This window comes from Pagrus pagrus (genome assembly GCF_965226575.1).
Source record: "Pagrus pagrus genome assembly, chromosome: 19".
Classification (NCBI taxonomy): Eukaryota; Metazoa; Chordata; class Actinopteri; order Spariformes; family Sparidae; genus Pagrus; species Pagrus pagrus.
In genome coordinates, this window is record NC_140203.1 from 11,892,467 (window position 1) to 11,911,661 (window position 19,195).

Below are 19,195 nucleotides of genomic sequence, written 5' to 3' on the forward strand. Positions count from 1 at the left end.
TTTGTCCTGATTTTGTTGGCCCTTGGTCTTCTCCTACAAACCAAAGTTTTACTCTGTGAACTAATAAAAACCACCGTGAAACTTCCCCAGATTATTATGTTTTTTAAATATGCAAATAAAGTACATATAAACTCATTTACATATGTTTCCAGAACAGAAATCAGAACTAAAATGAACACTTAATTTGTATTTTGTCCATTTTCTTTCCATTAAACTGAAAGAAGACATGTTATTGAAAAACAATATTTTTAAACATAATTTTTAAAAAATACATTGGCTTAATTTTGAAATTTTGGTCTACAACATAACATGTCTTTTTTTAGATAAGTGGAAAGAAAACAGTGGAAATAGGCCTTTAAACATCTAGGTGTTTATTTTCAGTTTGGTGTTTTGGAAATTTCTGCAGATGATCACATATTTAATCAGACAGCCTCATGTGCATATTTACACATAAAATAACAGTTTTCATGGTGATAACTATTAGTTAAATGCATTTTACTCTACTCACCATTTTTGTCTGAAAATATATAGAATTTTACAATAAAGATGTCTCAGACTCTGAGTTAGAAGTCTGCACTTCAGCAGCACTTACATACACCAAACTTTCCAGATTTATTTTTATCAATCACAGCCTGGTTATTCATAAAAACATGGAAAAATGTATTATTATTATTTGTCACTTGACAGTATTTTCTGATTTGTGGGGTGACCAAAAGACCTTTGACTCAATAAATCAACAATTTACATTTCGAGGCACTTTTGAGGAAGTACTTCTGATTTTTTGCTACTTTTTATTCCACTACATTCATCTGATCATTTTAGTTTCAAGTTGTTTCTGCAGATTGCGTGCTGCATCAGAGCAGACCAAAGCAGTTTATTTTTAAGTTATTTTATTTATTTTATCAGTTAAAATCGGAAAGAAAACACAGATTCCAATAATCAAATTTGGCCAGGTCGATTAGTAGACAGTAAGCTATATATATACTTATGTTAAAATATATAAAAGTTATACAAAGTTGGATTTTTTGATTTTTTCAAAATATTTTAAAATGTATATGAAACATTATTTAAAGTATTCTGCTCTTTATCCCAGTGCCTGGTCCCCCTTGTGGGAATATGGCCCTCGGCATGCTCCTACAATACCTATGCCTTGATTCTGCCTAGAATATATGTGTAAATTACTTTTACTTGTACTTTCTCGATACTTAAGCACATTTATGCCAGAAAATGACTGCTGATACTTAAATATCGGATACTTAAGGCCTGTTACTCGAGTAACTATGAGTAACTTTCAAGTTAATTTTAACACAACATCTTTTCACATCTCAACACTTTTACTGAAAATGTTTTTGCAAAAGAAAATACAATAGTATACCTTGTGCTGCCTGGAAGTTTCCAATGCAGAGACAAAAAAACAATTCAAACTGTAATAATTGGTTTACTTAACGTATAACAAAGCAAAATGATCTGCTGTGAGTTTCTTTTCAACAACAACATTTAAAACAGTCCTGGATCAACCAGTGTCTGGTGATAAAAACAATCATATTAAAAACAAATTTTAATGAAAAAAAAACAAACAATCATTGTCAGTCAAAACAACACTGTTATAAGGTAGCACTATTATATAGAAATCTATAAACTATAAACTATAAAAAATCTATTAAATCACTAAAAACTGTTAAAAAAAAAATATTAAAAAAAAGAATGAGAAATTACAAACAGAACAGGAAACAGAATAAATAGAAATTGAGGCCTACATTAATTGCACAGATGGAGGATCATATTGTCACAGTCCGAGTCTTTGCATCTCCGTCAGTGCAGTATGGTGATACTGCGGTCAGTCACCGCACACGCCGGCACCAGTGGTGCCTTGAACTGTTGTGTGACAGAGTACAGCACGGCACTGGAGTCCGGCTCGTAAAACATCAGCGTCTGACTCGGCCAGTCCAGCAGCAGGCCGATCTTCTGGGGTCTCCTCACCACCTGCAGGGGAACATTCTTCCCCGCGTGGCAGAAGGAGTAGTCCCCGTCGTAGTGTGACAGCACCCAGGACTGACGGTTGTTGCCCAGCCGGGCCTCGTTCCCGGAGCCTTTGCGCTCCAGAGAGGCGTAGCAGACCCCCACCTTAAAGGCAGCACTCTGGCCTACATCCATCACCCAGCTGTGGGTGCCAGAGGACAGGGACAGTGAGCCCAGCGCGTTGGGCCAACAGTCGAATCGTGCCGGGTCGTAGGGAGGGGACTGGCGAGGTTTTTTATGGAGGAAGGTCAAAGTGCAGAAGTCGTCGGACAGGGAGAGGAGCGGGCTCACTGTGCGCTCATCGAACTTCAAATAAGATGACCCGTAAGCTGTGAGAAGAAGAGAAAGATGGGTTTAATGTTGTAATGTCACAAACTGCTGCTTTATGAGCAGACATGGTTTACAGTTTCAAGCTTGTTCACTCGACAGACTTCCATGCGTGACGCTCCTACGTGTGACATTCCTCTCATTTTTCTCCTATCCTCAGATTTATTACAACACAGACTCCCTTCATTTGTTAAACCAGCAACACGGAAACATTCAGCCCTTTACAATAACTGCTTCAGGACAAGCTGTGGTCTGAAGGTAAAACAACAGCACGCTTATCTCAAATGTAACCACGGGTTTGTGGTTTACCGCTTTGAGGCTTTTTGATTACGGACGTCGCCACTGTTTTTCGTTATAGGCCACAAGTGACCTTATATGGACGGAAATGGAGCTGTTTCAATTAAGCTTGCAACTAATAATGAGCGTATGCGTGCAGCACATGACATAGCAGGCTAAAACAAAAATATTACATGAAAGACAAAACTTATTTTAAATCACATTTCAGTGTATTTCAAGTATTCTAATTCAAACTTTTTGATAGTAATAACTGTATGTTTTTAGATGAACATATCTGGGATTTCTCCGAGTACCACTAGAAGGAGCTTGCGTACCACCTGTGGTAATCGTACCCAAGTGTGAGAATAGTGGGTCAATTTTCCTCTAAATGGGACCATAATTTACAAAATGAACATCATGCTGGATTGAAGAAGACTTGAAACTAGCGATTGAGGCCATCAACTCATTAGGAAACTATTTATTTAGGTACCAAATCAAGTAAGAGGAAAGGTCATTTTCTCATAAGTTACGTACAATTAAACTTATTTTAGCAAACAGTAGAGTACAGCCCCCTGCTGGCCATTAGAAAGAATGCACATTTAACACACTCTTGCAAAGTTCCTCAGGGTGTTTCTGTTAGCTTGGCATCTACTTTGGTGCTGTTATCATATACATAAAAGTATTCAGGATGTACAAAATTAGCTTTGCTGCACACATCATGCTTTCTGCCAGTTGCCATTATGAGTATATGTTTGCATGGATACTGAATAAACATCTACTGACCGTTCGGCCCCAGCAGCACTGCAGTGGCCCACAGACCTCGGAGCAGCTTGCTGTCGCTGCAGCCTGGGTTCAGGTTGAGCTGGTCTGTGTCACAGGGGTCCCCGACCCCCTCTGCCTCCTCCACCCTGACAAAAGCAGCATGAGGAGAAGAGATATCAGCTCTGTGGTATGTAATGAGCAAGAGAAAAATACAAGCATGTCATGTGATAAAAGATTACCTTTCAGATATTTCCTGGACACTCGCCTGAAACAGGAAAACAGGAAGAAAGAGCAGTTTAGTGAGTCATGTCCATCATCAGGATACTGTAATACATCCTTCATAAGTATCCCATAATGATCCCCACTCATCCTGATAAAAACGTCTCTCACCGCCAGCTGTGCGTCGGGAGTGTGCGTCAGCATGTGCACCAGGCCCGAGCGTGTTTGTGACAGACTGGCCAAAGCCTGGCTCCAGTGGGCTCTCTGGGTGAGGAGACACTGCTCCACTCGCTCCTCCTCTCTCTGCACCTCCTCCAAGAGGCGCTGCTCCTCCTCCTCCAGGGCTTCGCGTGCTGCGCTCACCTGAGCCAGGATCTGCTCCCTCGCACTGCTCGCCGTTGTCTGCACCAAGGAGAAGAAATATTAGACGACATGCGGTGCAGGAAGAGAAATGCATAATCAATTCTTTATTTTAATATGACAACAGGTTAAATGTCATGTTTCTACATTAATAAAACATCTTTACAAATGTGTGCTTTACAAATTTACAAAAAAATAAGAAAACTGACAAATCTGTGTCAGGGCCCAAGTCGTATTTCTCATAATCAGCAAAGCAAACACTTGACGGTGGGCGTCTATGAAAGCACAGAGGTCAGTCATTAACATTTCACGACTGAATTCCCACAACCCACCATGAACAAGGCAACGGCTAGAGGTTTGATTTGCATGTCGTAACTTGTCACCTATAAAACTACACAAGCATGACCATACCTCTGACACCCAGTGTGTTCAGGGAGGTAAATAATTACGGATGGGCGCACTGAGAGAGGCAACGTTTGCTTCTTTGCATGATGCTGGTTAATGGACTGATTCAGCAAAACACAAGCTCTGTTTTAAGGCGTACTTGACTAGTGAACATACTGTGATTTATTCACTCAACAACTGCAAAGTTCCCCGTTTCAGAGCTCTTTTGAGTAAAAAACGAATACCACAGCCCTTTTTTCACTGTTTTCTCTGATCATGTAGCACCACTATCAAAAATGTTTGTGTCTTTCTACTGCAGCGTACAAGCCTGATGGCTTCTTGACCTTTCCTGACACATCTGTTATTTCTTTAATCATCTGATTTTAATCGAATCTTATATGTGTGCAAATAAAGTAAACAAGTAAATAAATAAGTCTTTCTTTTTGCCATACATAGAGGTTGTATTTCACTCGTTCTCCTCCTGATTTGACAAAAACAATAATTGATTCATCGATTCGATTCATTGTACACTGAATATCTGTGGCATTTGGATCAGTTGGACTAAAAAAGCAGTCTGAAGACGTCTCTTCGGGCTCTGGTAAATTACGATGGCATCTTTTTGACTATTTTCTGAATGTAATTGAAGAAACAGTGGATCCTTTAACTGTTTAATAAGTGAACATAATGCTTAGTCACAGCCCTGATGCAAACCAAAGAGAACAGTTTCCACATACACAACACAAGTCTGCAATTCACATGTGACTTTTTCATAAAGTCAGCCACCTGATGTTAAAACTCCACACTGTAGGCTCCAGTGGGCTGTGTGTGTGTCAGCATTGAGGTCGACACAGCCTCTGTGTGATCATTAGTGTGCGGCTGAGTGGGTGGGGATCAGCGGTATCTCTCACCTGAAGCTTTTGTTCTTTGGCTGTCAGCGTCTGGTCGATAAACTTCTCAATCCTCAGTGCCTGCAGCTGTATTTTCTCACACACATCCACGAGCTGGTTCTAGTGAGAAAACAAACACACACACAGAGACACACACACACACACACACACACACACACTGTGGTTTTTGAAAAAGCACATGAGCATCATCAGCTGGAGACACAACAAGAAAATCCTGTCTCTTCAAATACCACACAGATGAGCAGCGAGGAAAAAAACGACATGTGGCACACCCAAGGAGGAATTATGGAGGGCACTAATCACTCTGTCAAACACGAAAACAATTTCCACACACTATCAGCCACCATCATCTACAAAGTTGCTGATAAACGGGAAAAATACATATTTTCTTTTATCAAAGAGGCTCAAAAGCAAAGTAGAAGGATGTCTTTCCATGTAAATGAGATAAACTGAGTAAAAACACACGAACACAGAGATTTTAATCAGAAGGGAAAGATCTTCATTGCCTAAACAAACAAAATAAACAAACCCTTTGTTGTCACGACTGAATAAGCTGAATAAACACAATTTAATATAGCTTTACTTTGTTTATATTTGGCTGACCCTGCCACCTTTCTAGCTTCAAACGTTACTTTCCTCTGAGCTTCAGCTTCTTTATTCAGTTATGGAAAAACATATTTTTTCTGAGTTTGTATTATTACCTCATTAATATTGTAAACATTACAATTCTGAGTTTGAATTTCTTCTCTAAAACTGCACCGTGCCCCTTTGAAAGGGCAGATTAAGAAGTTAGATGGCAACTCCATTCACATAAAGTGAAAGTAACTTCCTCGCAGGTGTCCTCATAATAAAATATGTACCTTCTAGCCTTCATTTCCAAAGTTGAAAACCACCAGTATCATGCCACAGACCAGTCAACACATTAGAAACAGGAGAAGCCGGCTGTTAAATCCAGACACAGCAGGTGTATGAACACTCACCCTGACTGCGGTTACCCTGGCGGCCAGAGGGGTCACGGTGTGTCCGTGGCAGGAGCCCACGATAGCGCAGTGAGAGCAGATGAGTTTCTGCTCGGTGGCACAGAACCAGTCCAGCTCTGACTCATGCTCCACACAGAGCTCACTCTCCCCGGAGAAGATCCCGGACTCGGTGTCGGTGGTGGTGGTGGTCGCAGCGGGGGACGTGGACGCGTCGGTGTCCCCCCCCGCCTCCCCTCCCCGCTCCTTCAACACGGAGAAAATTGGCTGCTCGCCGTCCATCCCCACGGGTTTGAAAGAGGTGCCCTCGGTGGCAGAAGGCGAGGACGGGCATGTTAAATCACACGTTATGAGCTCCTCCGTCATGGCACAATAAACGCAGCAGGTGCACCTTCCGAGCAGGAGTCGCGCCTACAGCGCAGCGCAGTAATACAGGTGTAACAGGTGAGCCGGAACACGGAAGTAAGGCGGACATCAGAGGTCAGAGCTGAGAGGAAAGGAAAAAAAAAAAAGGTTTCTGCTCTGCTGGTTTTCACCTGTTTGAGTTGGGCGTCAGCTGTTAACTGCCTTTTACGTTTTAGAGCGTGTGCCAATCACAGGCAGGTAGGGCCTTTACTCTGGAGAGTAACTTCAGATACAGTTCAAGTATTTTGAAGTAAGTTGTACTGCTGTATTGAAGTGGGAGACTGTAGTTTTTTTTCACTCTACTGCTTCTGATCTTGAGCATTGTTGTGAAAAAAAAAAGGACCCAAATGTCATACTGGAGTAAAAGTAAAGTATCTGATAGTAATTGTACTTAAAGTAAGTTCCTGGTAATAAATGTAAGTATCGAAAGTAAATTATGTATGTTTACATCTGTAATGTATGTCTGGGGGCACACATTTTTTGCAATGGCCCCTCAAGCAAAACATTCTTATACCTAAACAACTGAATAGGTCATTTGTCAGCAATTCCCCAAAACAACAGACAACAATACCGTTGCTGCTGACCTGATCTTAATCTTACGGCAGTGTGGTTCTATTCAGGCGACGAAACTAGTTGGTTAGGTTTAGGAAAACAGTACGGTTTGGGTTAAAATCACTACATTACTTCCATTACAAATGCACTTTGGTTTTTTAAGTACCTTACGTTATGTTATGTATGTGACGTTACTATGTTAGAAAGTACTGCTGACTTCTTGTTTCACATTGGACATGAACAGCGGTCTCCTGAGTGAAAGTCCTGTGCTTGTTTAACCCGACTGTCCATCTTTTAACTCTTTAAACTACTTCTCCTCACATCCTCCTTTACAGCTGCAATAATGACTACAGCTGTTAGAGGTTGCTGCTTTCATTTTCAGCGCATGGTTGGTTTTCTGATAAGGACAGTCTCAAGTTTTCACACCGGCTCATAACAGCATATATGCTAGTGCGATATATTTGTGATGATATCAGCCAATCGATATATCGATCGGGCACTAATGTGCTCGTAAAGGTTGTGAAAACATTCAATGAGCACATGAATTTGGTGAATTGCTAAAGTCTAAACTTCCAAACAAGGTGGTCTGGCTTTAATTTCACAATCACACGTAACATTAACACGCAGCATATTAATGCATACAACAACTGAATTTTGTGCAGGATTTTATTAATACAATCAACATGAATTAGATTTATTACCATGTCAGAACAAAGTATGTTCATCTATAACTCCTCAGCTGCAAATGTAAAGAGACTGACAAACTTTTACTGTGAAATAAGTCTTGGTAATATGGTTTAAATTCATTCATTCATAAACAATAATAAGAATAAGAATCTGATTTAGGCTGTTTATCATTATATGCTACCTGCAAAACAACACAATAATCAAATTGATGTGATTAAATGTGCTTCTTTGTTATACATCACATCAGACAAAACACTTCAAATGTAAATCTAAAACTTCAACTCCTTGTTTAGTTAGTTTATGATTACACTTTTATTTAAGTGGTCGCTTTAGAGACAGAACTTTGAAATGAAAACCTCAGATTACAGTACCATTGCACTGAAAGGTGATAAATGACTGTAGACTTTTATTTTCTCCTTTAATTTTTTTTTTTTATTATTATACTCAAAGTATTTTCATTTGGGATTTTATTTATGTTTCCTACCGTTGTGACAAAACTGGAAGAGTGTAATTACATTTTCCAGGGTGGAATAGATGAATAGTTTCATCATAGGAGGGATCAGAGATGCAGCCACACCTCAGACACAGCTCTGTTTAGCAATTGAGAAACACCCACGGTCTGGATGGGAAAAGCTCTTCCAGATTTTAGAGCGAATAACTTCTAGGAAGACTGTATATACATTACGAAAGATGGTCTACCCTTTTACATAACCTGAGAAACTGGAAAGAATTAATCAATGTGCTGTTGATCTTAAGTTCTTCTGATGACTTGACATAATCATGTTACTGGAAGATAACTTAATTCATTTAATGTGCCCATGTGACATTGTTTTTACTGTTAAGTACTTTTTAACCTATGTGCTCAGCTTTTACCTGAGGATGCCAATATTAAAAGCATCCTGATGAGTAAAATTGGTACAAGAGGTTTAAAACAAAGGAAAGTAAAAGGCTTTGTTTCCTCTTCGCATCACTTTCTACCCTACCCCTTTTCAAACTGAGCTTAAATGAATGACTTTTTGTTAAAGCTATGGGTGCGTTTGGGAGGAAACAGATCAAATCTCAAGAAATTCAAACCAGCACGAGGAGCGACACACCCCCACTCCTCACAGCTCCATGTCTTTGAGTAACTGGATAGGAGTGATTGGCAGAAGAGAGTCATGCCTTCTGGCTCAGACAAGGTGGGTCTCTGCACATTTCTTTTTGAAATGAGAACAGCAGAGGCACAGGGCTGCCATTGTTTCCAACATAAGAGGATGTTTTGTAATGGGTAAAACTAGTAAACATAAGACAAACAGGTGTTCACAGCATGGAACAAACAAGGATTCCCTGTGCTTTCAGGGTGATGTCAAAGAAACAGCTCAATCCTTGAATACACACTGAAAAGAGTGGGAAACAACAATAATAATATATAAAGTCAATAATAATAAAGTCACACCAAGAACAATATATATACATATATATATATAAATATTTTTTATCTATCTATCTATCTATCTATATATCTATCTATATATCTATATATCTATATATATATAAAAGTTCATCTGACTTTCTATCGGCATGAGGGTGTGTAGATGATGAGCTTAACAAAATAATTTTAAAAAATACTATTTTTGCACTTGTCTGTCTACCGTTGCCATAAAATGAAAGTATGGACTTACTTTCAAATTATAAGGCAATTTATTTAACTGTACTTCACTGACACTTAATTTCCGCTTTAATGTTTCAATGCACTTCAATTCATTAACTAAAGAAAATGGTGAGAAAGCATCAGAGGAGATGTTTTTCATTCTTTACTGTATACAGTCGGACTAGGATTTGTTGGGAAACACTGGCTATCATCTTTACCAATGAATCAGACTCTGAATTCTGTTGCTGTATTAGAAAAACATACACTTTTACATTATAATTGAAGATATCTCAAGTGTGCTTTTTTACAATTCTAAATTATTATTCTTAAATTCTTCTGAAACATGTCTTTTTTCCCAGTTCATGTAGTACAGGTCCTGATCCCCAGAGGGTGCTCAGTCACTTTATTAAGTGAACTGAAAGTAGTCTTTTATGACTGGGAGCTGTGTTGGGATGTTGGTGATGAACACTTTACATTACAGCGTTGCAGTGCCAACTCAGCTTTTCCTATATAAGTATTTCAGCGCCAGTGTTTTCCTTTTTCAGTTCAGGTTTTGTTTTCAATGGAAAATTCTTAGATCCCAAAATTTAAAGTCACATCTCTCTCTCCGTGTAATCCTACCCCGCCATCAAACATTTCGCGCGAAAATGGCTAGAAGTGGTCACGAGAGTGCTATGACGTAATAACTCGAACAGGCGGCCCTTTAAAATAGCCGTTTTCCATTGGACGGCCTGATCTGACACCTCGTGTTAAAAAACGTAACGTCGTGTGTGATTGGACGGCCTGTTTAGTGGCTTGGCCTGCCCCGCCCCCCCAGCAGCTCGCTCGGCTTTCCTGCGCCAGCAGCTGTGTGTCACCGAGGCTGGGCTGCTGCCGGAGAGACCCGGAGTCAGGGCAAACACCAAACCACTTAACCCAAACTGGCATCGCAGCGGGGCTGAGGGGCTGCCCCTGCGAGTATTAAACCTGAATACCGTTAGGTTGGATCCTACGCCTCTCTCCGTCACCACCGCCCGTCTTCCTGATGTCGGATTTCAAGCTCGGGATCGTACGGCTCGGCCGTGTGGCCGGGAAGGTGAGCTGGATCCCAGGGCTGCCATGTGCGGCCGGGGAAGGGCCCGCTGGGACCGCAAAAAGGCGATGGAAAAATAGGTTTTACGGTGATGGGTTGGTACTAGTCAACCGCTTTAATGCTTATGAAGCCTTCGCCGATGCGGGAGTTGTTCAGCTTTGCTGATTTTTAGCTGCATTTGAACGGATTAGAGAAGCCGGCCGCGCCGAGCCAGACTGGTTTTCTGTGTGTTCCTCCGCCGCCACCACAGTCTCGCTGTGAAGCTAACGCTAACTAGCACGTAGCGGGTTACGCTAGCTGTTTGCTAGCGTTAAACGGAGGAATAGCGCCCTAAAGGTAAACAATGTGGTCGGCATTTAGTTGTTGCCGGTGTCGGGTTGTGTATAAAGAAAGCAGGCGGTTGTTTTTCTGTTGGACGGCTGTGTGTCTGCTGTTAACGGTCGGTAGTGTAGTTAGCAGTGCCACGCTAGCTGTGTTATTTGGATTACACGGTGAAGTGTCTGCTAATGAGGAAGCCATTGCCATGCTCCATCAACTGATTCTTTTGTGCAACGTGACAAAGCACCAGCAGGACAGCACACTTACTGAACAGCTGTGGACACAAACTTGCATCTTTTTTTTTTGTCTTAAGTTATGTAAGTGTCGCTCCACATAGATGTGACGTTAAGCTGTGGCTGAATGTTGGTCAAGAAATGCCCCTGGCTGCTGCTGCTCACACTCCGGAGGATAGACGCTGCACACCGTTGAGCTGTGACGAGTCAGCTGCCCACCTGCTGAGTGACAGTGCCCCTGGGCCCCGGTCAGCATACCGATAACTATTTATTACATGATGTCACCTCTGTTAAGATCCACACAATAGTCTGGCAGTCGAGGTAAAGTGTCACATTGCATGTTTCGACCTTTTGGTATGTGTACAACGCCACCCATGCTGTGTTGTAGCGTGGGGCTCCCGTGCTGGTGTCTTGTCACGTGCATTTGTAAGTCCCATTTACTGACATGGACCCCAGGTATCTCCTGACTGGTTGACAGAGTCTCTGTTGCTCCCTTTCCCCCCCAAATAAACATGTTGCATCTACAGCCAAAATAATGTCAGAATACTTGTGAGATGAAACCAGGAGTTCCTCTGTTCACGTGCACACGTGCAGGCAAACATACCTCCAGCTGCTTATCATGTGTAGTGTGTATCTCTCTTGTGACCCCTGCAAACATGCCACTTTGAATATATTCTGTACATGTGGCATCTATTGCATGTCAGTCCGTCCTAGAAGGGGGGATCCCTCCTCTGTGGCTCTTCCCAGAGATTGTAAAGCCCACAGAGGCAATGTGCTTGTGATTTTGGGCCGTACATATTAAATTGCTTTGATTTAAGTAGTGGTGTTTGTCAAACCAGTTAAATTGTGCAGATTACACCAAAGCCACATGTGGATCTGATTAATTTGTCAGGGGGGATGTGGTTATTTAATTGCCCCGGTGACTAAACTCGACATAGCTCATGTTTTGGATAACATGAGGTAGTTCTGCAGGAGATATGCAGTATTTGCAGGGAAATTAATATTTGCTATCTAGGCTACTGTGCGTGCCAAATTATTTTATGGCTAATCACTAACTGAACTCTGAACATGTGTTGTATCTATTTATGTCACTTGTGTAACTTGTTGTGATTGCTTGAAGAAGAAATGTAATGGGTCCTGCTCTCACACTGGCTTTTTATCCCCTTTGGATTCCTCGTAAAACGCTCCTAAAATGTTTGTCTTAACGAGTTGGACTCCATCATAGCTGTACGAGTTGTTGTGGTTGTTGCAGTTTTAGGTGTTAACATGAAAACATTCTCTATCGTTCCAGACAAAATACACGCTGATCGACGAGCAGGACATACCGCTTGTGGAGAACTATGCGTTTGAGGTAAACTACAAGGACACGACTGCAAATTATGTTCATGGCATGTGTTGCTTGTACACTTTCCTGATTGTGCCAGTGTTCAACTGTTATTTCATCTGCCTCCAGGCGCGCATGGAGGTAGATGCAGATGGCAATGGAGCGAAGATCTTTGCCTACGCTTTCGACATCGGCAAAGGCCGCTGGGCAGGACGGCCATTACATGAGCTGCTCTGGTAAGTAATTCGTGGAATGAACGTTTCATTTCTTTTGGGGGTTTTGGGGTCAAGTCTGTGTTAGTGAGCATTCAAATTGTGAAAGTGTCCTTGATGGGGTTTTCCTGATCGTAGTCAACCTGAAAGTTCTGAATAGATAAATTGCTGAAAGTTTTCTGGAGGGGCCATTTTGCAGCAGTCAATAAAACTGCATTTAACTTCGGGATGCACAGCACGTATCTCACTGTACTTCTGTATCTTAAGAAACAAGATTTTGTACTATTACCAGTGCAGACTGGTGCTCTGTAGCTGACCCTACTCTCCCAAGTAGCTTCAGTAAAGCTTCACATCAGTTTAGTATACCGTTCTGGTGCAGTATATCTAACTCATTTCTAGTCGACAGTTGCTTGTTGTTGATCTTTCCCATGATATCATAGTATCCCGTGTTTCTCTGCATTTTAGTTAAGCCTTTTAACTCTATTGTCAGTATTAGTTTTGAACAACAGAAGGTCTCAAAGACCTGCTTGTGGCCTTGAGAATTAATGCTCTTGTAGGACGAGACTGAAATACACAAAGGAGTGGCCATTATGGCTGTACCGAATGTTTTGTCAAACGAAGCTTTAAATGTCTGTCATATTTTATGATGTCATCGCCCTAAAAATCCTCGATTGGAGTAGTGATTCATCGGATTAAATGAGTTAGCCTTTTTTTATTAAATCAACTTGATGGAGCGCTGAGTGCCGAGCAAATGCAGACACATAATGTGATATTTTTTGTAACAAGTCGAGTAAATTACAGCTGAAATACTGTAGAATCTTTATTTACAGTATATGAATGTAATTTCTGGTGCCGTTAGATAGCTGCCAGACTGCAGGTGTGTGCCCAAGCAGGAGAGAAAACGGTTTCTTGACCCTAGTAAAATATTTTTTAGATGCTGAACACCAACAGATAGAACAGAATATTTCTTTTAGATGAAAAGACAATGTGAATTTTGGAAATGATCATCCATCGTTATTTCCAATACACATTGACTTCTGGACTTTACAATGGACTATACTTTGTGAATAATATCCTCATTTTAAAGCTGAATTAGACAATTCTAGAGAAAGATAGTTGATGATTGAGTCTCATCTCCCAGGTTGTCAAATGCCACCAGGACGCTGGCCAGGCCAAAGCATCAGTATTTGATGACCAGCAATAATCAACTATCTTTCTCTTATTTGTCTACTTCAGCTTTAATGAGCTGTGATTGTTTCGTTACTGACTTATGTTCTGATACACGTCCTGACCCAGGGAGAAGCACAGAGGAGGCATCGCCCCCAGTTTTCAAGTCATCCACATCAACTCTGTGACGGTGGACAACCGGCTAGACAACCTGCGACTGGTGCCAGTGGGATGGAGCCCCAAACCAGAGGAGATTTCCAGCAAACAGAGGTACAACTACAGCTGTGTGGTAGCTAAATGCTGAATTGTGATTCTGTATCTCTGAAAGAACATTTTTTGTATCGGCAAAGCACTCCGATTTACTAAGGCCCAAGGAAAACAATTAAAGACGATGGCCATTTGCTCAGAAAAAGAAGTATGATGGTTTTTTTGATGGTAAATATTTAAAACGCATGCCTGACATTTCTTCCCATGTTCTTCTACTCATCCAGAGAGCAGTCTCTGTACTGGCTGGCCATCCAGCAGGTACCAGCCGACCCTGTAGAGGAGCAGTATCTGGAGCTGAGCCGCACACGCTACTACAACGCTAACGGGGAGCTGGTGGAGGAAGAGGAGTGCTCCTGCACTTACTACGAGTGTCATTATCCTCCTTGTTCACTCATTGAGAGGAGGGTATGTACTGTAAATTTTAATCAATTCAATGTGTAATGAAATCAAAGTCCTTTCATTCCTTTTTTTTTTTTCTCCCTCATGAAGCCATCCACATGTTGACCGTACCAAATCATAAGCCCTTCCTTCCTTGTCTTCCCACAGCTCCGGGAGTTCAACATCTGCGGTCGCTGCCAGGTGGCGCGCTACTGTGGCTCCCAGTGCCAGCAGAGGGACTGGCCCGCCCACAAGAAGCAGTGTCGCGAGCGCAAGCGGGTGCTGGCCCTCGAGTCGGAGCCCGAACGATGATCTGCCTTCATCCTCGCCTGGGAGAGGAGGAGGGAGACCGGGGGTGGGGAGACAGGGTTAGACTTGTGGGAAGGGAGCGGGGATGAAGTGCAAACTGGGGGAAATTGCTTACAAGAGACTAACGACAGAGGACAATGTTGGTTGCTTGATTGTTTGACGGATTCAGGGGGTAAGAAGATGGAGGAGGGGAAGGAGTAAAGCAAAAGACATCTGCCACTTCCCAGAACTGGTAATTCTCCATAGCTTGCTTTTCATGTGGATGACGGGGAAAGTTTGTTTTTGTTTTTCTTTATTTTTTTCTCGAGGAGGGAGACCCTCGAGCTCTACCTGCTGCTATGGTTTTGTATGTGAGGGGGAAAAAAGTTGTCTTGTTGACGAACTGGACAAGCTTCTTTGGACCACAATACGGACAGTTGTCGTCATCCACTTTTTGTTCCTCCACCTAGCCGCTGGGTGCGGTGACGTCTGTGCAAACGGGGGGACCCAGGGGCTGCAGTACCCATCGTTCAGCTGGTACAATGGGACATGGACCTTTTCACTGTATCGCTCCCCTCTCTGACCTCTCTGGTGCACATGGCTGCTGTCTTCATGGTCATCGACACCTTAGCCGCCTCCCTGTCTGTCGTTCTCCCCCCACGCAGCCGACCACGACACACATCAGATAGATTTCACTGATTGAATCACACTACCAGTATTGAGTGTGGGAGTGTGTGTATGCTTGTGTATGTATGTGTATGTGCTGCCAATATGTACTGAAGGACATTGACATGGTCAATATGGGTAACAGGCATGGTTAATGTATGTCTTTTCTCTTCTTAAAGGGGCCATATTACACCGTTTTAAAGCATAAATTGATAAAAATAAATAAAAATATTTTCACTGTTCTATAATAAAGTAGCTGCCAAATAAAGGCTTAAATTTCCTTTTTCTAGGCGTTTTCTTGACCCTATTATTATTATTATTATTATTATTATTATTATTATTATTATTATTTTATTATTGGGATGCATCGATTGTAAAATTCTGGGCTGACACGATGTTTAAAATAACAATTTGGCTGATGGCAGCTGCTGATAGTGATTTGTTTGTTTTCATTTTTGTTATTTATTCCCTTCTTTTTTGAGCCAGGGAAACAAATAGATCTTCATTATAAAAAATACTCAACTGCTTTAAAGTTATTTAACCCATCGTTACCCTCTTTGAGTACAAATGTATTAAACAACCTTTTAAAGGTTCAGTATGTAAGAATTTTATTTAACTCAAAATGTATTAAAATTATCAACAGAATGTGAAAAACAACAGTTTTGACAACATGTCCAAGACGTCTGTATATTTTGTTGTGGAGATATCTACTGAAGCTAGCATGATGACTCGCTAGCCCAGCTTGTCCTGTCCTCCCAGCAGTCCAAAGCTCCTGTGCTAGTGGTGTTAACACCAACACTATCCCCCAGTGCTCTGAGGACCACTATCTGCAGGGCTAACTAGCTAGTGACAGCTACAGCTAGCAGCAGAGTTAGCGGCTACTCTGGTGATATGCTGCCCTCGTTGTGTTTGGAGTTTGACAGGTGGCCAATTCATACATAGTATGAAGTAGTTGCCCACAATACAACTGCCTACTTAAGATTGAATTATTAATAAGAAATGATAACTATTAAAAAATAATAGCCCAATATAATTGATAAGACAACAAATGAACATCGGCCACTGCCTCCAGTTAAATGTGCAGTAAATAACAATTGACCCCATGTCGAATTCATACTCAAAACAAACAGGGCAGCTCATCACCGTAGTAACCGCTAACTCGATCTGTCGTGAGCTAGGTAGACTTGGTAAGCCGTGCATCTAGCGGTCCGGACTGGGAGCTCAGAGCACCAGTGGAGTGTTGGTGTTTACACTGTTGGCACAGGAGCTTTGGAGCGGGACAGGCCAGACCTAGCTTGTTAGCATACTAACTTCAGTAGGCATCTGTGCAACACAATACAAAAACCCCTCTAACATAATATTGATGCTGTTATTTCTTTACTCTGTTGATACATTTTAGAATTTTTCCAACGAAAATTTTTACATATTGCACCTTTTAATGTCATCTTATTTGCCAATAAGGCAAATATCGGCAAAATTCAGTTCAATAGGCGTTATTGGCATGACATTTCACCAAAGCACAATTGCAATTACAAATGAATTGTTCAGCCGATGTCGGTGCATCTCTGTTTTATTTTCCTTTAATTTGAACAGACTTTTGTTGTTTAAGACAAGGTACAATGTTTTAATCACCTGAAGTAACTGGATTTATAACAGCCTTTTCAAAGTTCTCAAGTTCCTGTTTTAAAAAGCCGCTTCTGGTGTTATTGGTACTTTGAAAAGCATTTTCAGAGTAAAGAAACTGCTTTCCTTGTTATCACACAATAATTATTTAATTCTCTCAAGACACAAAGTATCTGTCAAACGTTTTCCGATGATCAAAAGTAAGCAACACGTGAGAAATGGTCTCTGCCAAAGTCTGCTCTGACCTGTTGTTTGGCGCTCCTGTATCAGCTGGTTTAAATCCCTCCAGTCAGTCGTAGTTCGCTGGTTTTTAACAGACACCTGTCTTTCCAACTGTATTTTTGCATCTGCAGGGTTACGGTATGTGTGTGTGTTGGGGCCGGGGGAGGGGAGGGGAGGGGGGGATGATTGGGGTCCTGCTCAGTTTCTTGTGTGAGAGTTTGCTCTAAGGGTTATTTTTTTGAAGAAATTCTATCAATGGAGCTATATTTATTTAAAACATTTGATTGTGAAACATGTTTTTTGTCCTGGTGATATTTGAAGGTTATAAAAACAAAAGTGGACAATGTGGGACCTTTTTATGTCACATCTTTTATGGGCAGGGAGGGGGACTGAACACTTCAACCCTGCTACTTTTGATTTCTTTCTCGATCCCGAATGAACGAATGAGTGAGTGTGTGAGTCCTCCTCGGTGTTGCCCTTCCCAGATTTTCCATGAAAACACTGCACACCATCATTGTCACTAAAATCTTCCATGTGAGAGACGTCTGGGAGTGTAAAACTTGAATCCCCCTCCCCTTTACACACCTTTGGTAAAATTTTATTCTGGATAGTGGTTTTATGAACTGAACCATTTCCTGCTTTTTGTTTTCTAAGACAAGACGGTCCGAGTGAAATTATTCTGTGTCGACTTCTCCTCAATCGCCTGCCTTCCTTGTATTACCTACAATGCACACACCTGCTTATTGTGTCCTCTTGTGTCTTAGATGAGGAGTCCAGACACTTAGTAAGCATGTAATTCACAGACGTACATGCGACTCGTTGATTGTTTATTTTGTATGTGTGTGTGCGTGCGTGTGTGTGTGTGAACAGGTTTTCAACACTGCACTAAAAATTTGGCTCCCATGTTAGCGTATTTGTCCTAGACGGGTTGAAGGGAGGGGTGTGATTTGGATTTGGAGTGTACAGATTGTGTCTGAAATCTTTTTTTTTTTTTGTTTTTGTTTTGTAAGAATATAAACATTAATCACCTAGAAATAAAGAGCTACAATATGTGAATGGAAGAACAGTTGGGGATAACTGACGGTTGCTTTTCCAATGTAAAATGATAATAAATAAAATGAACCTCATTTGTTGGAGTTGGCGTGTGGAGTCGGTTAAGTGTGAACGATGGTGACAAATGTGGGAGCGGAGAATTAGCAGAAGAATTAGCATATTTGTTTGCTAACGCTTCGCTATATCACAGCGAGGCAACACACCGAGGGCTTTAATGAGGCGCTGATCACTGATGGCAGCAAAGTGAAAAAGGCGTTGCACACTCCTGCTCCATATGCAGTTTTATTTAATTAGGTAACATGTTTGTGTTGTGTAGACTATTCACAAACATGTGAAAACATATGGAGCCAGAGTTTGCTAACACTTCGCTGTCACCTCCCTATAAGCACCGTACAAACATGGAACAAATGGTTTATACACTATAATGTAGCTTTAAGGACATTTTAACTGCATTTTACTGTATGTTATATATTATCTGTTTCTACACAAGAGGAGTTACACTTGTTAACAGATACATTTACAAACATATCTGATTACAGCAATATTATAGTGGTTTATAAACTATTCGTTAAAGGAACATTTCACCCCCAAATTTTCAAAATGTCAGCAAAGTGTCTTAAATGTCTTTCTATTGTAGATAATTTAGTGAATGCAATTCTGACATGTATAGTCTCCATTTTTACACAACGTCAACAAATTCTCTTGTCATGTTTTGGGTATTAAAGGAAAAGTTCCCCCAAAAATGAAAATTCAGTCATTATCTATTCAACCCCATGCTGATGGAGAATCAGGTGAAGTTTCGTTGTCCACAAGTTTTTTCTAGAGCTTCACAGCAAGACTTATTTCAAAATACAAAAAACAAAGAA

The 19,195-nt window shown here is 41.2% G+C and overlaps 2 protein-coding genes across 2 annotated transcripts; one reads left to right on the forward strand and one right to left on the reverse strand.

Annotated features, from left to right (window-relative positions):
• Window positions 1–1,503: 1,503 nt before the first annotated feature.
• bspry (B-box and SPRY domain containing) lies at window positions 1,504–6,707 on the reverse strand (the record flags this gene model as incomplete). The annotated part of the gene is given in 9 exon segments (XM_084382657.1): window positions 1,504–2,348; window positions 3,406–3,530; window positions 3,624–3,649; window positions 3,775–4,005; window positions 5,256–5,354; window positions 6,236–6,607; window positions 6,609–6,658; window positions 6,661–6,682; window positions 6,684–6,707. Coding segments are annotated over 9 exon segments (1,485 nt in total). The 3' UTR covers window positions 1,504–1,812.
• Window positions 6,708–10,295: 3,588 nt separating this feature from the next.
• zmynd19 (zinc finger, MYND-type containing 19) lies at window positions 10,296–16,088 on the forward strand. The gene is made up of 6 exons (XM_084382496.1): window positions 10,296–10,581; window positions 12,421–12,480; window positions 12,583–12,689; window positions 13,962–14,102; window positions 14,324–14,504; window positions 14,646–16,088. Exons 1-6 carry the CDS (start codon window positions 10,531–10,533, stop codon window positions 14,787–14,789), a joined length of 684 nt encoding a protein of 227 aa, XP_084238622.1. The 5' UTR covers window positions 10,296–10,530; the 3' UTR covers window positions 14,790–16,088.
• Window positions 16,089–19,195: the final 3,107 nt, after the last annotated feature.

Coding starts and splice junctions, on each gene's coding strand:
- zmynd19 (XM_084382496.1), top strand. CDS start 10,531: ATGTCGGATTTCAAGCTCGGGATCGTACGGCTCGGCCGTGTGGCCGGG. Junction 12,481..12,582: donor TGGAGAACTATGCGTTTGAG/GTAAACTACAAG, acceptor ATCTGCCTCCAG/GCGCGCATGGAGGTAGATGC. Junction 14,505..14,645: donor GTTCACTCATTGAGAGGAGG/GTATGTACTGTA, acceptor GTCTTCCCACAG/CTCCGGGAGTTCAACATCTG.